The sequence below is a fragment of the Homalodisca vitripennis genome, chromosome 1, assembly GCF_021130785.1.
Source record: "Homalodisca vitripennis isolate AUS2020 chromosome 1, UT_GWSS_2.1, whole genome shotgun sequence".
NCBI classification, from domain to species: domain Eukaryota; kingdom Metazoa; phylum Arthropoda; class Insecta; order Hemiptera; family Cicadellidae; genus Homalodisca; species Homalodisca vitripennis.
Window position 1 is genome coordinate 57,129,353 of NC_060207.1, and position 17,841 is coordinate 57,147,193.

Genomic DNA, 17,841 nt, shown 5'->3' on the forward strand with positions numbered 1-17,841 from the left:
ATATATGTGTCATTCATTTTTCAAAACAAAATAATTATTTTTGCATTAGGGGATTAAAATGAATTCCTCTTCCACGTTCCGCTGTAGTAGACTTTCAGTACTCTATTAGTTTCTCACATCAGAATGGGCATTTTAAGGATTAAATATCAGGCTGTGTTCTATTCTCTATTTATACATACTACAATAATAATACAATAATTTTCAAGCATTACAATTTATTGAACTTTAGAATTTGTTAACAGTTCTGAACCATCTTCTCTAGCTAATCCAAAAAGCAGAAAAATGTATAACGTTTCTTTATTACAAAAATGGATTTTAGGAACTTCTTTGACACACGCAATAAATTTCAACTTCTATATGGCTTGAAGGAAAACAACACCATTAGCTAAAGGCAATAAATCATTCTGACAATGGTATTTTTCTTGAGTTTTTAATTTTCTTTTTGTTCTTCTAATTCTTCCCTTTCACACAAAGGTTCATGTTGGAACATAATTTTTCAATAAAATAATTTTTTATACTTTTATTTATTTTAACATCAAAGTTAACAACATCCATTAAAGTAAATATATTCATTTAATAGTTCCTTTTTATATTAGTGTCCACAGTATAACATTTTATTGGAGTTGTATTTTTGGTTTTGACATTTTTAAAGTAGATTTGAAGTCCTATGATTTTACATCAGTTAATAATATATTCTATTTATATTTTTGAACTCAAAAATAATGAACTGTTTGTTAGCATAACTACCAATTTAGAACATTTTTAAAGTTATTGAATTAATTTATAACGTCAAAAAATCTGAAAAGAACTGTGACTATAAATGAACTTTTCACATTTCAGCCATGAGTCCAAAGTTTTTCCTCTCCATTTCTCGTACTCTGCCATGTCAGTTTCATTCCATAGAAAACCATTTATCAGATCATCTCTGTCAAAACGAATATGCATAAAGTTTGCTCCTTGTTCTTGGAACACCTCCTCACAGACCTCCAGAGTCCTGTTGGGTTCAGCGTGAAGGCAGTTTGCCAAGCGGTCAAAACATCTAATATATTCCTTAATGCTGGGAAATATTTTATTTCTCTTGAAAGGTTCTGGACGTTGCAACAGTTGACACAGATAATCATCCGAATCTTTCACATCTTGACAAACTTCTTCAACATTTCTGACTTCCTGAGTTAAGCCAAACTTTGATATTGTTTGAGTAAGTGCTGACACTGTCAAAACAACAGCTATCATACTAAATCATAATAATGTAAGATATCAATCTTAAGAGCATATAATTATTGAGTAAAATTGGTTTAATTTGGTTAGTTTGAACGTTAATATTAATTTTATAGAATAGGATGTATTTTACAAAAGAGATGAAATAATACAATTTTATTTGAACATGGATCAAATTTGAAAAATGATATTGACTATAAAATATTGTAATTATAAATAGTTTCAAAGTTAAAAATTATCTTGAAAATCATTCCAAACTTTGACAGTTTTCAGTCTCAAGTCGTACATGTCATCATACTCTTTGGACTCCCATTCAAAATTTTCTCTAATCTTCTCTCTATCAAACTGATACTCTAGGAACTCAGGACCAACTTGTTCTATGAGATCATTGGCTTCAATTTTTATTTTTGTTTTGTTCTCATATGCATAATAAACCATTTCTTTCATCGCCTGAATGTAAAGTTTCATGTATTCCAGCATCCGAGGACCTTTGCCTTTAGGAAGTGTTGTGAACAAGTCAAGCAAAGAATTATCAAGTCCTCTTATTTCCTTCAGTACATTCGACACTGACATGTTGGTGAATGGAGAAAACTCATAGCAACTTCCAAGGTAACAAAACAACAAACAGGTTAGTATAAAACTATTGTATATTGTTATAAAATGTTGCATCCTATGATATAACTTATTTCTACAATCACATTCTTCAAGGATTACATATTAAGCATTTGAAGAATGAATCGTATAATTATCAAATGTTGAAAATGTCAATAATCATTTTAATACAACAGTAATGTTAGTAGTTATCAAAATACACACAGATTACTACTTCAGTTTACTTTGTGAAACTGGTTATGTAATATTAAATTCAGTTAAATATATCTTTATTCACGAAAATCTAAAACTATTGTACACATAATTAAGAATCAGAACACATTTTATTGATGGCACTGTATTTTCTATTGTATTTGTAGAAATATATACTTGTTTACCTATACAATTTACAAAAAATAATAATTTTTCCCTACCAACAATTGCACTTCAAGATTTGAAACATAAATATTCAACTGGTTGTGTGATGTATAATCAGTGGTGTAATGAACCTATAAACTAAAAATGAAAGTGAATAGTTTACAAACAAATGTGTTGTTTTTCACTGCCACGTCTTTATTAGTATTTATTAAACAATGTGTGGTTACTCATGATGCTGAGATTACAACTGACATTTGCAAAGAAGCAAGTGCTATTGATGACAACATATGTAACATTTTACAGTATCCAAGGAAAGACCAAAAATTCAAAATAAACAAATATATAAAGTCATACATCAATGAGATTGAGAAGCTTGTTGTTATTTTGATGAAACACAAAATGAATGTTTCTGATAATGTCAAACATTTTATTGGTGAAAGGAGTGCCAGATTCATGAATCTCACTCTTAAAATTGACAACATTGATAATAGTTTTCAATGGAATGAAAAGCAGCTGAAAGAGTTTAAAGAGTTAAGAGAACGTACTAGGGATGTTTGGATGAAAGTGAACATTCTACAGGATGAAAGTTCAGTATGATTTATTAGGATATAAGGCATAGTTAAACTAAAAATCTTTATTTTATGTTCTAGGTTTAACTTTAAATATAACGGGATACCCAAAAACTTTAATTTAGCAGTGGGATTGGAACAATTCGTGGTGATCTGATTATTTATTATTATAAATAAGGACAAAATACATCTAATAGTTAAGATTAAATTTAAGTATATTGCGTTAAATGTTTTATAATTTAATCACAATACTTTAGTATTATATTTAATTATTTAAATTATAGGTACCAATTTTACCAATATTTATAGGAGGAACTGTTTTTGAAACTGAGAACTAGATAATCACAGCTTTATAATTATGTCATTAGAAAATTAGTTACTTGCTAAGTACTTGTACCAGATGGGCCACAACTCATTGTAGTTTATACAACCTAAAAATTCACATCTACAATAAACCAAGTAGTATATATATATATATATATATATATATATATATATATATATATATATATATATGTATGTATGTATGTATTGACAACCAGTATTTTCTAGATTGACATTGTATACAACAGGCCTGGTTAATTCACATATAGTAGCCTTGCTAAGGGGTTTCGTTCTTTTTATTCACCTATAACTTGTCTACCAACATTGGCTTTACAATAGAATACACCTTGCATGCATGTGAAGATTGTAAGGCATAAATTATGTGTGGTCAAAGCCAGTTCTGTTTGGCAAAGAGTAGATTAGTTCCACCTTGCAGAATGTTGAACTGTGAGTTGTATATCCTTTTTAAATTTTTAACTATATACCTACAGTTGGTCAACTGAATATAAATTTAATACAGTTTTTGTTATCATTGTAAGATTTCAATCTATAAAAGATGTTTAATAATATTTAATATATAATGTAACATTATGACTGTTTTTTTATTTATGTTTGAGAGCAGCATGATGTCATATCTTGACATGTTGTATTAAACAATATAAGATGACCTGAAATAATTATTGATCAAATACTTGTTAAAAAATATGGGCCCCACTTCTGAAGGTTAAATGGCTTTTTTGTTTTTACAGTTTTCTTACTTCATAATAATTTTGCTGAACTAGACAAAAGGAGTTTATAAAAACAAAAGATCTTATTTGGTTGGATGGGTTTTAGCCAAAATTGATTTAAATATACTATAGAACAAATATAATCAAAAATTGCCTGTCTTATCTAAAATTGTTGAAAAGATAATGAAAAAAATCAAATGCTTTCATTTCTTGAAATCTTTAGCATTTTAGACACAAAACAGTTTTGATTTAGACAAGAGTAAAACAATTTTGGCAATCTCTGAATTTCTTAAACCTGTAACAAAAGCCTTGGATGGGTCGCAGAAGACTGTTGGAGTTTTCTGTAACATATCTAAAGCATTTGATTGTTTTGTTGATTTTGCTGAACAAGCTGAAATATTGTCTTGGAATGGAGAGAACCATATCTCAAATGGCATTAACAAAGAACTACTGGAATAAAAAAGGGTTTAAAATCAATATCTGAGTAGGAAGAAGATAAGATTGGTGGTCCCCAAGGTTCAATTCTGGGCCCACTCATATTTTTGATATTTATTAATGACCTGTCTTCAAACTTAACACACAATACCAATCAATGGCGATCCAAGCAAACAATTTGAAAAATCTTGTTAATACACTATATAAAGATACAAATTACAGAATTATCAGATTGGTTTTCAGTAAATGGCCTGAAACTAAACAGTAATAAAAAGCAAATCATAGAATTTAAAACTTATCAAAATAAACAATCTGGCTCCTTTGATAAGGGTTCTGACTTATCAGTAGTAAAAAGTACAGAGTTTTTTAGGATTGGAATAGACAACCATTTAGACTGGAGTAATGACATAAATTTTGTGTAGTAAGCTCAATAAAACTTATTTCTAGATGTTAGTTTTGAGAAATCAAATTGATTTAAACACAAGAGTAATGATTTATTACAGTATTGTCCACTCAATATTGCAGTACAGAATTTTGTTGTGGAACAATACCAGCAAAGCAGATGTAGCAGTTCCTTCTTTATAGTTTACTTTACATAAAACAAAATTTAAATTATATGTATAAAAACCAGAATATTCATCAGTAATGCACATGACACAAAACTGATTTTTAATATCCAATATCCAAAACATATCGCAACTTTAGTTTTTTTAAATATTTATTTATCAATATAAATTATGTCCCCTTCAAAGTAATACCCATTACATATTATGCTCTTGTGCCGTTCCTTCTAATCCTCGAAGCACTTCAAAAATTTGTTTTTTTTATCTTGTTCAGTTCCTCCTTCAATGTCATCTTTATCTTGTCAATAATTGTAGCGTAGCGTTGTTCATTCATGGTCCTCTTCAGTTTTGGGAACAAAAAAAAATACAGGGGGCCAAATCTGGAGAATACGTTTCCTGGGTCATCATTAATGTGTTTGTTTTGGCCAAAAAAGTAACAATGTGTGAGCAGGGGTGTTATTGTGGAGCAAAAGCCAATTTTTGTTCTTCCAAAAATCCGGGCACTTCTGGCAGATTGCTTCGTGCAAATTGTGCATAACTTGGAAATAATATTTCTTATTGACAGTTCTACTCTGTGACAAGAACTCATGATGCACCATGCTCCTGCAAAAAAAAAAAAAAAAAAAAAAAAAAAAAAAAAAAAAAAAAAAAAAAAAAAAACTGTAAGCAAAACTTTTACATTCAACTACTGAACTTGTGCACCTTTTTCGCTCTTGGCTTGTGTGGCAGCTTCTATTGGGATGATTGAGCTATGGTTTCTATGCCATAACCGTAAACCCATGAGTCGTCACTGGTTATGACCCTCTGAAACAATTTGGGTCATAGCGGACAGAGTGCAATACCTCATTAGCAATAGTAATGCACTGCTGTTTTTTGGTAAAAATTGAGCAATAAATTTCACAGTGACCTATATCAAGCCCAAATCATGGGTAAAAATCTAATGGCACAAGCCAATCAATACGTTCAGGTCCTCTGTAACTTCTCTAATGGTGATTCGATGATATTTTATTGTTACTTTTTATTTGTTTTATTGTTTTTATTTACTATTTAATTTATTCTGTATGTAATGTTTTAGATATATAAATATATATTCAATATATTATATATTAATATTATATATTAATTTTCAATAAGAAATCTTCAAATGTATTAACAGTTTCTATATTTCGGCTTAAGCTGTCTTCAGGAAATTACAAACATATAAATAGGGCTATAAAAACATAATAAAAATAAAACAAAACATCAACACAGAAAATGAAAATTAAGAATGAATTATGTAGAATGGTAAACATATGATTTAATTTTATAACTTCACTTTGTTGACTAAGTCACCTCAAATTTAATCCACTTGGAAATTTTGATTTAGTGACAAGTTGATGGGCTTGTTCCATGGTTCTTAGACTGTTTGTACTTAAATTTTCTGATATTTTTCTAATTGGTTTCACTGAATATGTGTCTTCAAAATTTAAATTATGTATTAAACCATGTGCCACTAGAGGTTGCTCTGTCTTCTTATGTTTATATGCATACCTGTGCCCTGTCATCCTTGTTCTAAGAGAATTTATCGTTGAGACAATATAATCTTTAGGGCATAACTTGCACTGAATTTGGTAAACAATATTTTTTGATTCGCATGTTAAGTCTTCAAATATACTGTATGATTTTTTTGTAGAACTACTTGTAAATGTTTTTGAAGTAGAGCACATGCTGCAAACTAAACACCTGGGTTTATTGCAAGGATGTGACCCAACTGTCATGGTTTCTTGGTCATTGTGTTTAGGTAATTTTGGATGGACTAAAATATCTTTCAAAACTGGAGGTTTTCTAAATCTTATTTTTGGAATGTATTTGAAAATGTTTTTAGTTGAAGCAGAGCTGTCCAATAAAATGTATGCTACTCGAAGTATATTGTTAATTTTGTAAAGTCCAGGGTAGTATTTTATTAAAAACTTTGGATCATTATTGTCAAATTTAGATTTATTTGTTCCAATTGATAGTGATTTAGTGTTCAGTTTGTTGTTTAAAAGTTTGCGTGGATAACCCCTTTTGGAAAATGCTGATAATAAATTATCAATATATTGTTCTAAGTGATATTTGTCACTGCATAAATTTTGGCCTCTTTTAGCTAAACTCTTTGGAATGGCTTTTTTGACATGGGACGGATGATAACTGTCATAATGTAGATATTGAAATGTGTTGGTGTTTTTTATATTGATCTTAGTTTTCAACTTCTGATTTTTAATAAAAATATCTATATCCAGGAAACTCACAATTGAATCAGATATCTCCCACGTAAATTTTAAGTTGCAGAAAGTGTTCAGTGATTGTAAAAAATGTTGTAATTGTTCGTTACTATATGTCCATATCATGAAGATATCGTCGATGTAACGTTTCCAAAAAATATATATATATATTTAATGAGATGCTGCTAACACCATATTTACTTTTATTTTCTTTTTAATGACCAAATTGTGACATTATTCACATCTACAATGAACATATAAAATTTACTTTGACTTACTGTCTAATCATTACACTTGTATTATGGGGTTTTAAAGGTGTGATAGGAGTAGGCCTTTAAGATATAAGAAAAAGTGACGTTGTCCATTGCATTGTCAAGTGCTTAAAGACAATAAAGATTTCTTGATTGGCCAAAACTAGTTTTCGTCTGTTCTTGACATGCTCGGGTGAACGGCATGCTGTTTGTCGTTCATATCTTCTCGGCCCTCTGATCCAATAGGCACAAATCGACAATAGACGTGCCATGACAAGTGCAAGCAAATCAGCTGTCAACAATGAACTGAACATTCAAAATGGGTGAACTTGTTGGCATACGTCAGAGACATGTGTACCAACAAAATTAAAATACGAATATATGTAACCTGGGGTAATAAAAAAGTCATGATATTTTTTTTGACCTCATATTATAGCTATAAGTAATATAAATTCATCTTAAGGATCAGTAAATACTTACTTGTGTGATAAAGTATTCTATAGTATTACTGAGTTTCATAAAACATAGCTAATATATATATTAGATATATACAATCATGTATTTAGACTATATATTGTTAAAATATGTTAATATTTTAAATGTTGGCAAAGTTATTTAATTGTTAAAACTGCATTTAGTTTTTAAGATTTAGGTTAAGATAACTTAACAATGTCACCAGTTTTGTAGCTTTTCTATACATGTAAGACAGACATGTGACAATTAAGAAATTTGAAAAATTTTTAAATTGCAATTGCCCATGGAAGCTAAGAAGATAAAGCCCTCAGGCAAAAATCGTTTGATACGAGATATACTGTAAAAGTCTTGTAGTTGGTATGTTTTAACTAAAATCGAAATTAAAATTACCTATGCTAATTAAATGTGTACTAAGGAAATTTTCTCAGTGCCACAAGTTAGAAAAGCTTTAGGACCAAATTTATTATATGTAAAATTACTCAAGACAACTTATGTTTGGATCGATTTTAACCAAAATTGGCATTTACATTTCATATGATAAATGTTAATTGAGCATGGAATTTGACTCACTTTCGTACAATCCCATGCTCAGAACTATACTGTACACAGTTTTATGCTAAACACTTCATGGTAGGATATATTTTAAAAACAATTCAACAACAAATTTTAACAATTCTGTTCAATGGAATTAATCATGAAATGCAATTAATATTTTTTGAAAGAGAACGGAGCAGAGTTCAAAAAGGCCGAGAGCTGCTGGAGACATGGGGTTGCTGAAGATAAGCTCTAGCAGAGGTCGGGATCAACAAGAGGCCGGTAAGTCCTAGAAGCTAGAGCTACTAAAGAGTCAAGACTGCCAGAGGTATCCAGAAGCAGCAACTTAGCAAAGGCCAAGACATACAAAGGACATGACATGCCAGGAACTGGGAGGTTATAGAGGTTGAGAGCTCCCAGAGGAAAGGTCTGCTAGAGGTCGGGCCCTAGCAGAGGCCAGGAGGTCCTAAAGACTGAGAGCTCTAAAAGGTCAATTGCCAAAGGTGGGGAGCTGCCAGAAGCTGAGACCTTCTGACAGCTGGCCAGTAGAAGGCTAAGAGGATGTAGAAGCTGAGAGCTTCCAAAGACCAAGAACAGCTAAAGAAAGCAAGCTACCAGAGGCCTGGGAGTTTCTGAAGGCAGGGACTTGCTAGAGGCTGGGAGGTTCTAGTCTAAGAGCTCCAAGAGGAGAGGTGCCAGAAGCCAGAAGGTCGTAGAGGTTAAGTTCTCTGTGTCTGTTAGTTTAATGTACATTCTTGTGGTTTTTACAGCACCAGGTGGTTCAGTGATGTAAGATTCTATGTACCAGTCCTTTGAACTGGAATAGAAATCTACATAAATCATGTGACTGGTCAGCCGGAAGGTCTTGTTTACTTAACCTTATGTTTTAGGATTTGACAACTGATGAAGAGAGCAGATACCAATTTTCTGAAAATTGTTTTTCTGTTGTAACATAAAATGATGGCAAATGTCTTGTAATCCTGTTATCCAACCATATGCTTCGTGACTTTCTAAACATACTTATATGCAGTCATAAAGAAAGAAATCTCTTTACCATATTAGTATTAAAGGGATGTGTTGAAAATAAACCTGTGATGGCATCTTCCTGTGATGGAACTATTAGAATGATTTAATTAAATAACTAAACATAGTAGTAGTGCAAAAAAGTATAACCACAATAGATCTAATGCATTACACTTAAATTTAGTAAATTAATTCATATATGTATTTTGTCCCAATTTATAATAATAAATAATATATAAATAATTTGTTCTACTCACTCTGCAATATCATAGTTTTTATGTTTTAACTTTAAACTTAAATTTACAAGATAAATAAGGATTTTGCAATTTAAATATGAGTTACACTCATAGTAAGAGATAATTAATGCCTTTAGGCATAGTTATATGTATACTAATACTAAACTTTTATCCTATAGAATGTTATCTTTCATGATAACATCTCTAGTCCTTGCTTAACTCTTTTAAACTCTTTCAGTTGATTACACTGAAAACTATTTTTGAAAAAGTATTAGTGTGAAGTAAGTAAAACAGGAAATAATCTTTATTGAAGTTTTGTACCAAATGTGTAAATATATTATTCTGACTTATAAGTTCTGTTAAAACCTATAAAATTGCTTATAATTATTATTTAAGCCTCCTATACAAGCTGCTTGTAAACACTATACAATGTCCACTGCAAATAATTTTTATAAAATAATAAATATTCTTTAGTTGAATATAAATGGCTCCATTTTAACCCATTCAGTAAGTGTGTTATCACGCAAGTCCCTGTACATGTTCATATCGTCATCAGTCCAGTTAAATCCCCTCATCAAATGATCATAGTCATAGTGAATGTTCATGAAGCGAGATGTACCTAGCTGAAGAACATCCTTGCACATCTCAATAGTACGATCCTTGTCAGCCTTCAGAGCTTCGAGTAAGGGAGGTAGAGTGGTGATGTAATATTTTATGTCAGAAAAGACTTTCTCACGGTTTGTTATTGTCGGGTGATGTATTTTTTCACAGATTATCTCATCAGCTTTCTTCACATCCTCACAAATCTTCAGTACATCTCCAGTAACAAAAACAAGGCCTGCCACAATAAGTACTACTGCTGGTGTTGTCATGTTTAGGAAAGGAAAACATCTTTATTGATGTTTTATATCAAATGTGTGAACAAATAATTATTCTGATAAAAACCAATCACAAATATAGCAATTAATGAAATCTTAAAGATATAACTTTTTTAAGATTAAATATTGCATTAATATTTGAATGTGTAATGTTGATTCGTTTCATATAGTACAAACTGGTACATTTTTCAAATATTCCTAAAATTCCATCAAATATTTTTTAGTGTGAAGGGGTTTGGGATGGTTAAAAATATTACTATAGTTTTAATTTTGAACAAATATATCAAGAGCAATGAAACACCTATATACTACTACATTCAATTATACCACTTCAAAATTATATTCTAATTAAAATCAGTAAAATTTTAAAATAAATCTTGGTGCACAAAAAGTAATTGTTATGCCAGGAAAAATGAGACATTCATTTTGAATACTTGTCAGAAGAATGTATATTTTGTGTATTCATTCAAAATTATATGCTTTGGATAAAACAGTTAGTATTGCGGATTATACAGCTGTTTGTAATTATAATTTAAAATAATGCTTTTATTAATAACACATTTATTTAAAAAATAGAAAAACTTAATTCAGTTATAGTTTTAAATTAATAATTACTATTAGTTTGGAAAAGGTCTTATTTTACAAAAATATAAAACGTATTAAGCTTTACAAAAAATATCATGTTGATCTGTTCACAGCCATATCCAGAAAGAAAGTCCCTGGTTTTGGGGCTTAAAGGAACACTACAAGTGGTTAATGATTGAGATATGTTCTGATTGTTTAACTATTTACAAATAATAAACTCAATAATATGTATGTAAGTAGATGAGCTCAATCCAGAGTTCCCGAGCTATATTCATAAGCTGCTGAAACTCGTGGTAGTGTTCATCCGACCAATTGAAACGTGTCCGGATGTCCCATTCTCGATAATCCGTCTCTGCAATGTTTGGATGTGGTTGCTGCAGAAACCTTTCTACATCCTTCCGAGTGTTGATGTTGTCATGCTTAATCAGATCACTGAACTTCTCAAATGCTTTGTTATAATCTTTTAGACCTTTCAGAAATTCACTTCCTTTTCTTTCTGGAAGATCCTTTAAAAGTTTATGTACATGGTTTCCAACAGTGATAAGTTGCTCTACCAGAAAACAGCTCTCATTTTTTATTCTGACAGCTTCTTCAGGGCTCACATGATTACTGGAGCGTTTTGACCTCAAGTTATTGCTTAAAGTAATTGTTTTATACAAGCAGGGCTGGAGTTCACTGTGATTATTGTGTGGTTGTCCCAATTGGGATGAAACATACAGCAATGTTATAAAAACAAATAAAAACATCCTTGAAACATTTACTGCACAAATTTAGTTAATATATTCATACAAAGTAAATGTAAATCGTCTCTCATATTACAGGTTTTTAAGCACATTGCTCTCTCAATTATCATTCTAAATAGATAATGGTTCAATTGATGAAATAAGTCACACATCAACACACCAGATACATATCAAGGTAACCTTAAAAAACCCCTGGTGTTCAAATGCTAGTGTATGTTTTATCACAACAATCTCATCAGTATTGTTATAGTATCACTACTTTCTGTATCTTGACTATAAATTGTTAAGATTATGTTTGTTTTATAAATTACAAATACAATAAATAAAAAGGGTTTGTTAATAAATACATTTTTATGTGAATAAGTGTATGATTTATTCAATTCTGCATCACTAATACATAAAATATAATTGTGGAATTCTGCAACTTGTTCTGAAGATGGACACAAAATACATTGCAAGTTGTCTGATTTTAAAGGGTTTTTGATTTGCATTTGACTTTTTACTTATCTTCTGAGAGAAGAGAGGGATGGGAACATTTCAGATCTATTCCATGAATATGGATTATGGATTGTAATAATATTGATTTAAACACTGAACTCCAATATCACTAATAAGAAAGTAAATTTATTAGTGGTGTATTATTTTTATGAATGAACTGAAAATAATAAACAGATATACTTTATATTAAGGTTAAACAATACAGTTGCATTATATTATCAAACATAAATTGTATTATTGTGTAAGAGCACTGCATCAGAACAGTTATAAGATACAGACACACTTTCAGACGAGTCGCTCACAAACTGGTAACAATGATGGAACAGTTGTAGATCAAACCACATTTCTCTCGTCTCCTCCATTAACTTGTCAAATTTCCCATATTCTTCATCATTCCAGCCAAACATTAGTTTAACTTCTTCATCATTGTACTTTGTTTCACAAACGTGGTCATAAGGCTCTTCCAGAAGGTCCACTACATCATTTCTAGTCTCTGCTTTGTCTTGTTTTACTAAGGCGATAAACTTTTCAAGCTCAGTTTTATACATTTGTAAGTTAGTCATGAAGTGTTTACCCTCATTGGGTGGAAGCTTGTCCAGACTCTCATGCAGATGTTTACCGAGAGGGAGGAGAATCTCCAACATTTTGGTAGTCTCCAGAGTTGTATTGTCCCAGAAGTCACTTGCTGTCTTGTTCACAAACATCTGGTAGAATCTTCTGCCCATTGCCTCCTTTTGAGTGTGAAGCATAAAATTCTCCTGAGCTGAGTAATCATCAGCGCTGATATCTTCTCTGGTAAGTTCTTCAGATTTGGGTTTCTTCTTATTTTGATTTTCTTTTCTCTTATGTTTTTTCGTAGAATTGTAGAGTTTGTTTAAGAAATCTGGATCATATTGGAACTCTACTGATTCAATTTTAAAATCTTGTTTTTTACTTAGCTTATTGTTATCTAAACTATTATTTTGTATCATATTTCTTTGTACATGTTTAAAGTTTGTTGTTTTTATTGGTTGTTTTAGTTTATTTCCTATTTTCTTTGTTTCATAATTTAACTTTTGTTTTCGAATAGTATGGCTCCTAGTTTGAGCTTTATTATTTTTCTTCATGTTTTCGTGTCTTGGGATAAAAGTTGTACTGTTAGGCAGAATAAAACTAGGTTTTAATTTAGTTTGATATTTTTCAAGAACTTCCTGTTCTATTTTTATTCTTCTTTCATTTTGCTCATGGCGATGAGCCCATCTAAGAAATTCTTTGTAAACATCCTTTTTACGTTTTAAGGGAATAGCAAAATAGCTTCCATCTCTTCCCTCAATTGCTTGTTTCACATCATTGTCTGTGATTTCGGACTCATCATCAGAAAAACTTATTGAAACTGAATTATTGCTTTCTAGAGGTTTAAACATCATATTGTCTATTAGCTTATAATGTAAAATCTCTTCTTGTGAATCTAAAAATACCTTGCCTCTTTTCTTTTTCTTCTTTAGCTGTAAACCTTTAGTACTCTCTTTTTTTGTAATGTTTCTCGGATGTTTTGTTTTAGAATATAAATCACTACTGCTGTGATTGTTAGTCAACATTATTTTGTTGATGAATTTTCCATCATTAACAACTGAATGCACAAAATTGGACTTCTTTGTAGTTTTAGTGTGTGTTTGACTTGTTTTTATTTTACTTTGGAACATATTACGTACTTTGCTATGCTCAGATGGATGTTCCATATTAGAATTACATTTGACTTCATTCACTGAATCATTGTGGACTTTTATTTCTTTACAGTTAATTAAACATGACTTGTAATGCATTATATCTATTTCTAAAAGAAGAAGAGAACTTGCTATACATAGAATATCAAACATCATTATTGACAATGTTAGAGTTCATAACGAAGGTGTGACGTAATTCCATTGTCACATTAGTTTCACATTGGTTAAATAGTCTATAATACACAACAACTCAGATGTTACTATTAGTTCTGAACTAATAATATTGAAATTATTTGATGTCAAATAATCATATATTTCATTCAAGTAGTTAGTAGTTTTATAGTTTCATTACTTTGGAGAATAATGTTAGTAAACATGCATTGTTATTTGTTAAACGAAATAGCAATTAATTATCAATTTTTATAGACAAACATAACCAGTCAAAATGGATATTGTGTGGTGTGAAGAGGATGTTTCCTATAAAGTCATTGGCAGTTGCAAATGTGTTCGCCTTTGCAGCTGTCGTGATGTCCGAGAGCAGCTTGGAGTTGATGCAATGCTTGGTCTCAGAATCACTGATTCTTGACAAACTTCTCTTCAAGATGTTGAATCATCTTGTGAAGTATTCTGGCAAAACCATTCTAGACACCATTCACCTGTACAACAGCCATTTGCGAAACCTGACAGAGTTAGTCAAGGCAGACTCTGATGGTGCACAGCCATGCCTGGATAACTTTCTGAGGACCGGCAACCCCAAGTTCCTGGAGGTGGAGCATAGCGACTTCCAGCTCAAGGTGTGGCTCAGGTGGAAGGATGATGATGTTGCTACCTTCCACTCTCTGTGTGTAAGAGCTTACAACCACTGGGCTGATCTAATGTTTCTGCATCACAACTTTACTACTTTTATTTGAAACTTTATTGTCTTTTTATGTAGAATATTCAAGTGTAGATTCATGAAACTTTAAATTTATATCACTTAATGTTTAAGTCTTTTATTGACGCTTTCATAATGATAATGTTTTTCTGCCTTTTGTGCTAGTTGTTGTATTTAACAACATACTGTCAATCAAAAATATTTTCTAAAAATAACACTTTATCCATCTGTTTCGTTTAGTTTTCACTCATAAATCCAGAGAAGTAACTATTTATTTTTATCCTTTAAAAGTAACAAGGAAAGAATTCCCTACTACGTGAGTTTGTGTGTAAATAAGAAAACTTCAATGCATTTCCAATAACCCAAGATCTTGTTTCATCAACTGCAAGTATAATATAGTATTTTTTTTTTAATTAGCTGTCTGTATTTTTAAACCCACTAAAGCATTCATTGCTAATCGAAACAAATAATTGAAGTTCTTAGGAAAGCAGTGATTTAAGGGAACCACTTGGCAAAAAATATGAAAGATAAAAAATTTTTTTTGATTTTGATAGATGAGAATTTTGCGGTTAAAATGGTGCATAAATTGTAAATATCCTACAGCAATAACTGTTCTAAAACAATATTTAAACATTTGTATACATCGACCACTTACGCAATTTCCCTGTATGGTAAATTTGTAAAATATGGTAAAAGTTACGTTGTACTAATTTGTTGACCTGCAGAAGTTTGGTTGCAACCAGCAGATTAACCAACCAGAAATACAGGTTGGTTAATCTGTATGTTTTGTTCTACTTTGTTGCAAACAAAAACAGCTGTCTTCTGCTAGTGTTTATTAACAATAACAGACTGCTTATTGTTAAAATTTGTGAAGGATATCTTTTGGTGTAATTCCAGTTGTGATTGTGTTCTGTGTGATAAAGTAAATGCTTCAAGACAACAACCAGTAAATGTCTATGAAGAGGAAATTCCTACTACCGGTATATCAACTTTTGAACATCCTAGACCTAAGACTCAAGTCGGTCTTGAAGGTTGTGACCAACTCGTCTTAAAAAACCAAAGTGACACCTTCTTTATTGTTGTACGATCAGATTGATGATTTTGAGTACAAAATGGTTTGACTTGAAGAGGTTACAATTGAGTTTAGAAGTATTGAAGTATACAAAGTGTCCTTTAGCAAAATAATAATAAAAAACCATATTGCAGGATTAGCTCTTAAAATATATTTACAGTGTGTAAATTGTGCCAATAAAGCTACTATGAACAATAGTGAACGTGTGGAAACGTCACTAGGCCTAGAATCAGGAAAAACCATTAAACTTTACAATCAAAATATTAGATTAATGTATGGAATGCGGGCCATAGGACAGTAGCGTAGCCAGAAATTTCGTTCGGGGGGGTCCGAAACCGGGGATCGTTTTGTATGTTATTTGCCAATGAGTTCACTGGTAAAAGGTAAATACCAAAAATATGGAGCTTCAGTAACTACGCCTTATAGAAAGTGGAAAGATGTAATAGGCAAATTCAACTCTCACAGCAACTCTAGCTAGTACCACAAATTTTCTTGTGTAGCTACAGAAACTTTACGAAGTTCGATTCTGGCCGAGTAGAAGGCACCAATGTGATGTTGCATTCACGGGATAAGAAAGAAGAAGAACAAAACAGAGCTTCATTCAAGTGTATAATTGACACAACTATATTCTGTGGAGAAAATGAAATACCCCTTCGCGGACATTGGGCCGCTGACGGCCGAAAACCCTTTAGAAAAGGAGGGCAATTTTCTAGCGTTGCTCGGGTACAGATCAAACTAACGGTTGGAAAATGCACCGGAAAAACTCTACTGATTAGAAGTTCGGCTGCTTTGGATTTCACTAATAAAGGTATTTATGAATGAGTAATAATGACGATTTTTGTATCATTACACTGTAGACGAGTACATCATTATCGGAAAAAAGTCAAAAAAATCACTTTCGGTCGGAAATAAAATACACAAGAAAAACTCTAATGATTAGAACTTCAACTACTTCGGACTTCAGTTATTGAGGTAACCGTGGTTTTTTTTATGATTGAGTTAGGGCGACGATTTTTTATCATTAAACTGTACTCGACTAACTAGTTAATTATCGAGAAAAAAAATCACTTCCGGTCGATAAATACCGAAGAAAAGCTCTCTCCGATCGGAATATACTAAGGAAAATGAAATAATACCTCAGTCAGTGAAATCCAAAGTAGTCGGAACTTCTTATCAGTAGAGTTTTTCCGGTGTATTTTCCGTCTGGAAGTGATTTTATTGTTTTGTTTCTAGATAATTATATATGTATTAGTCGGCGTTGAATTAATACCTAAAATCGACGTCCTAACATAATTCTAAGTACCACTTTTACCTCAACCAGTGAAATCCAAAATCGTCAAAACTTGAATCTGTAGAGAGCTTTTCTTCGGTATTTACCAACCGGAAGTGATTTTTTTCTCGATAATTGATTGATTGATTTATTTCCAAAATTTATTTACAGAGTAAAATAGAATACATAAAAAATGTCTTGTAGGAAATTATCCCCACATGGACATCAGCCTGTGTGTGGGGAAACAAGTTCCTCGGTCTGCACTACCAACAACACACAAAAAACTAAAATTAAAATATGGAAATGAATTGTCATTAAGAAAAACATTTTCATTAACAAATGAAAAATGAAGATTTAACCTCTAAAATAATCCATACAAGGCCAGAGCATGGAATACATGAGTAAATTTAGTTAATAAATAATCTAAAATTTGAAAGGAATATACTTATTTAGAAAATACAATTTGAAGACTTAAAAATGTAATTTATAAAAACTTGTAACTTAGGTACATAAAAAAGAGCAATCTGAAAGACTTAAAAATTAGCCGATATAAGTATAGAGAGACTTGGACCACACCTGCACACCCACGCACACACCAAAACACACACACACACACACCAATCACGCATATGCACGCACCATACGTCCTCG

General features: G+C 31.3%; 1 protein-coding gene across 3 annotated transcripts; it reads left to right on the forward strand.

Annotated features, from left to right (window-relative positions):
• Positions 1-1,359: 1,359 nt before the first annotated feature.
• LOC124362045 lies at positions 1,360-15,079 on the forward strand. 3 transcript variants are annotated; one of them, XM_046816218.1, is made up of 2 exons: positions 1,360-1,827; positions 14,494-15,079. In XM_046816218.1, exons 1-2 carry the CDS (start codon positions 1,800-1,802, stop codon positions 14,883-14,885), a joined length of 420 nt encoding a protein of 139 aa, XP_046672174.1. In that variant the 5' UTR covers positions 1,360-1,799; the 3' UTR covers positions 14,886-15,079. The 3 variants fall into 3 exon arrangements, with proteins under 3 accessions (XP_046672174.1, XP_046672160.1, XP_046672166.1); XM_046816204.1 differs by having other exon boundaries at positions 1,364-1,827; positions 14,401-15,079; XM_046816210.1 differs by having other exon boundaries at positions 1,367-1,846; positions 14,401-15,079.
• Positions 15,080-17,841: the final 2,762 nt, after the last annotated feature.

Excerpts from the sequence above, each read along its gene's own strand:
- LOC124362045 (XM_046816204.1), top strand. The coding sequence starts at position 1,800 with ATGGAGAAAACTCATAGCAACTTCCAAG. Across the intron at positions 1,828-14,400 it reads AACTCATAGCAACTTCCAAG|ACAAACATAACCAGTCAAAA; the intron begins GTAACAAAACAA and ends CAATTTTTATAG.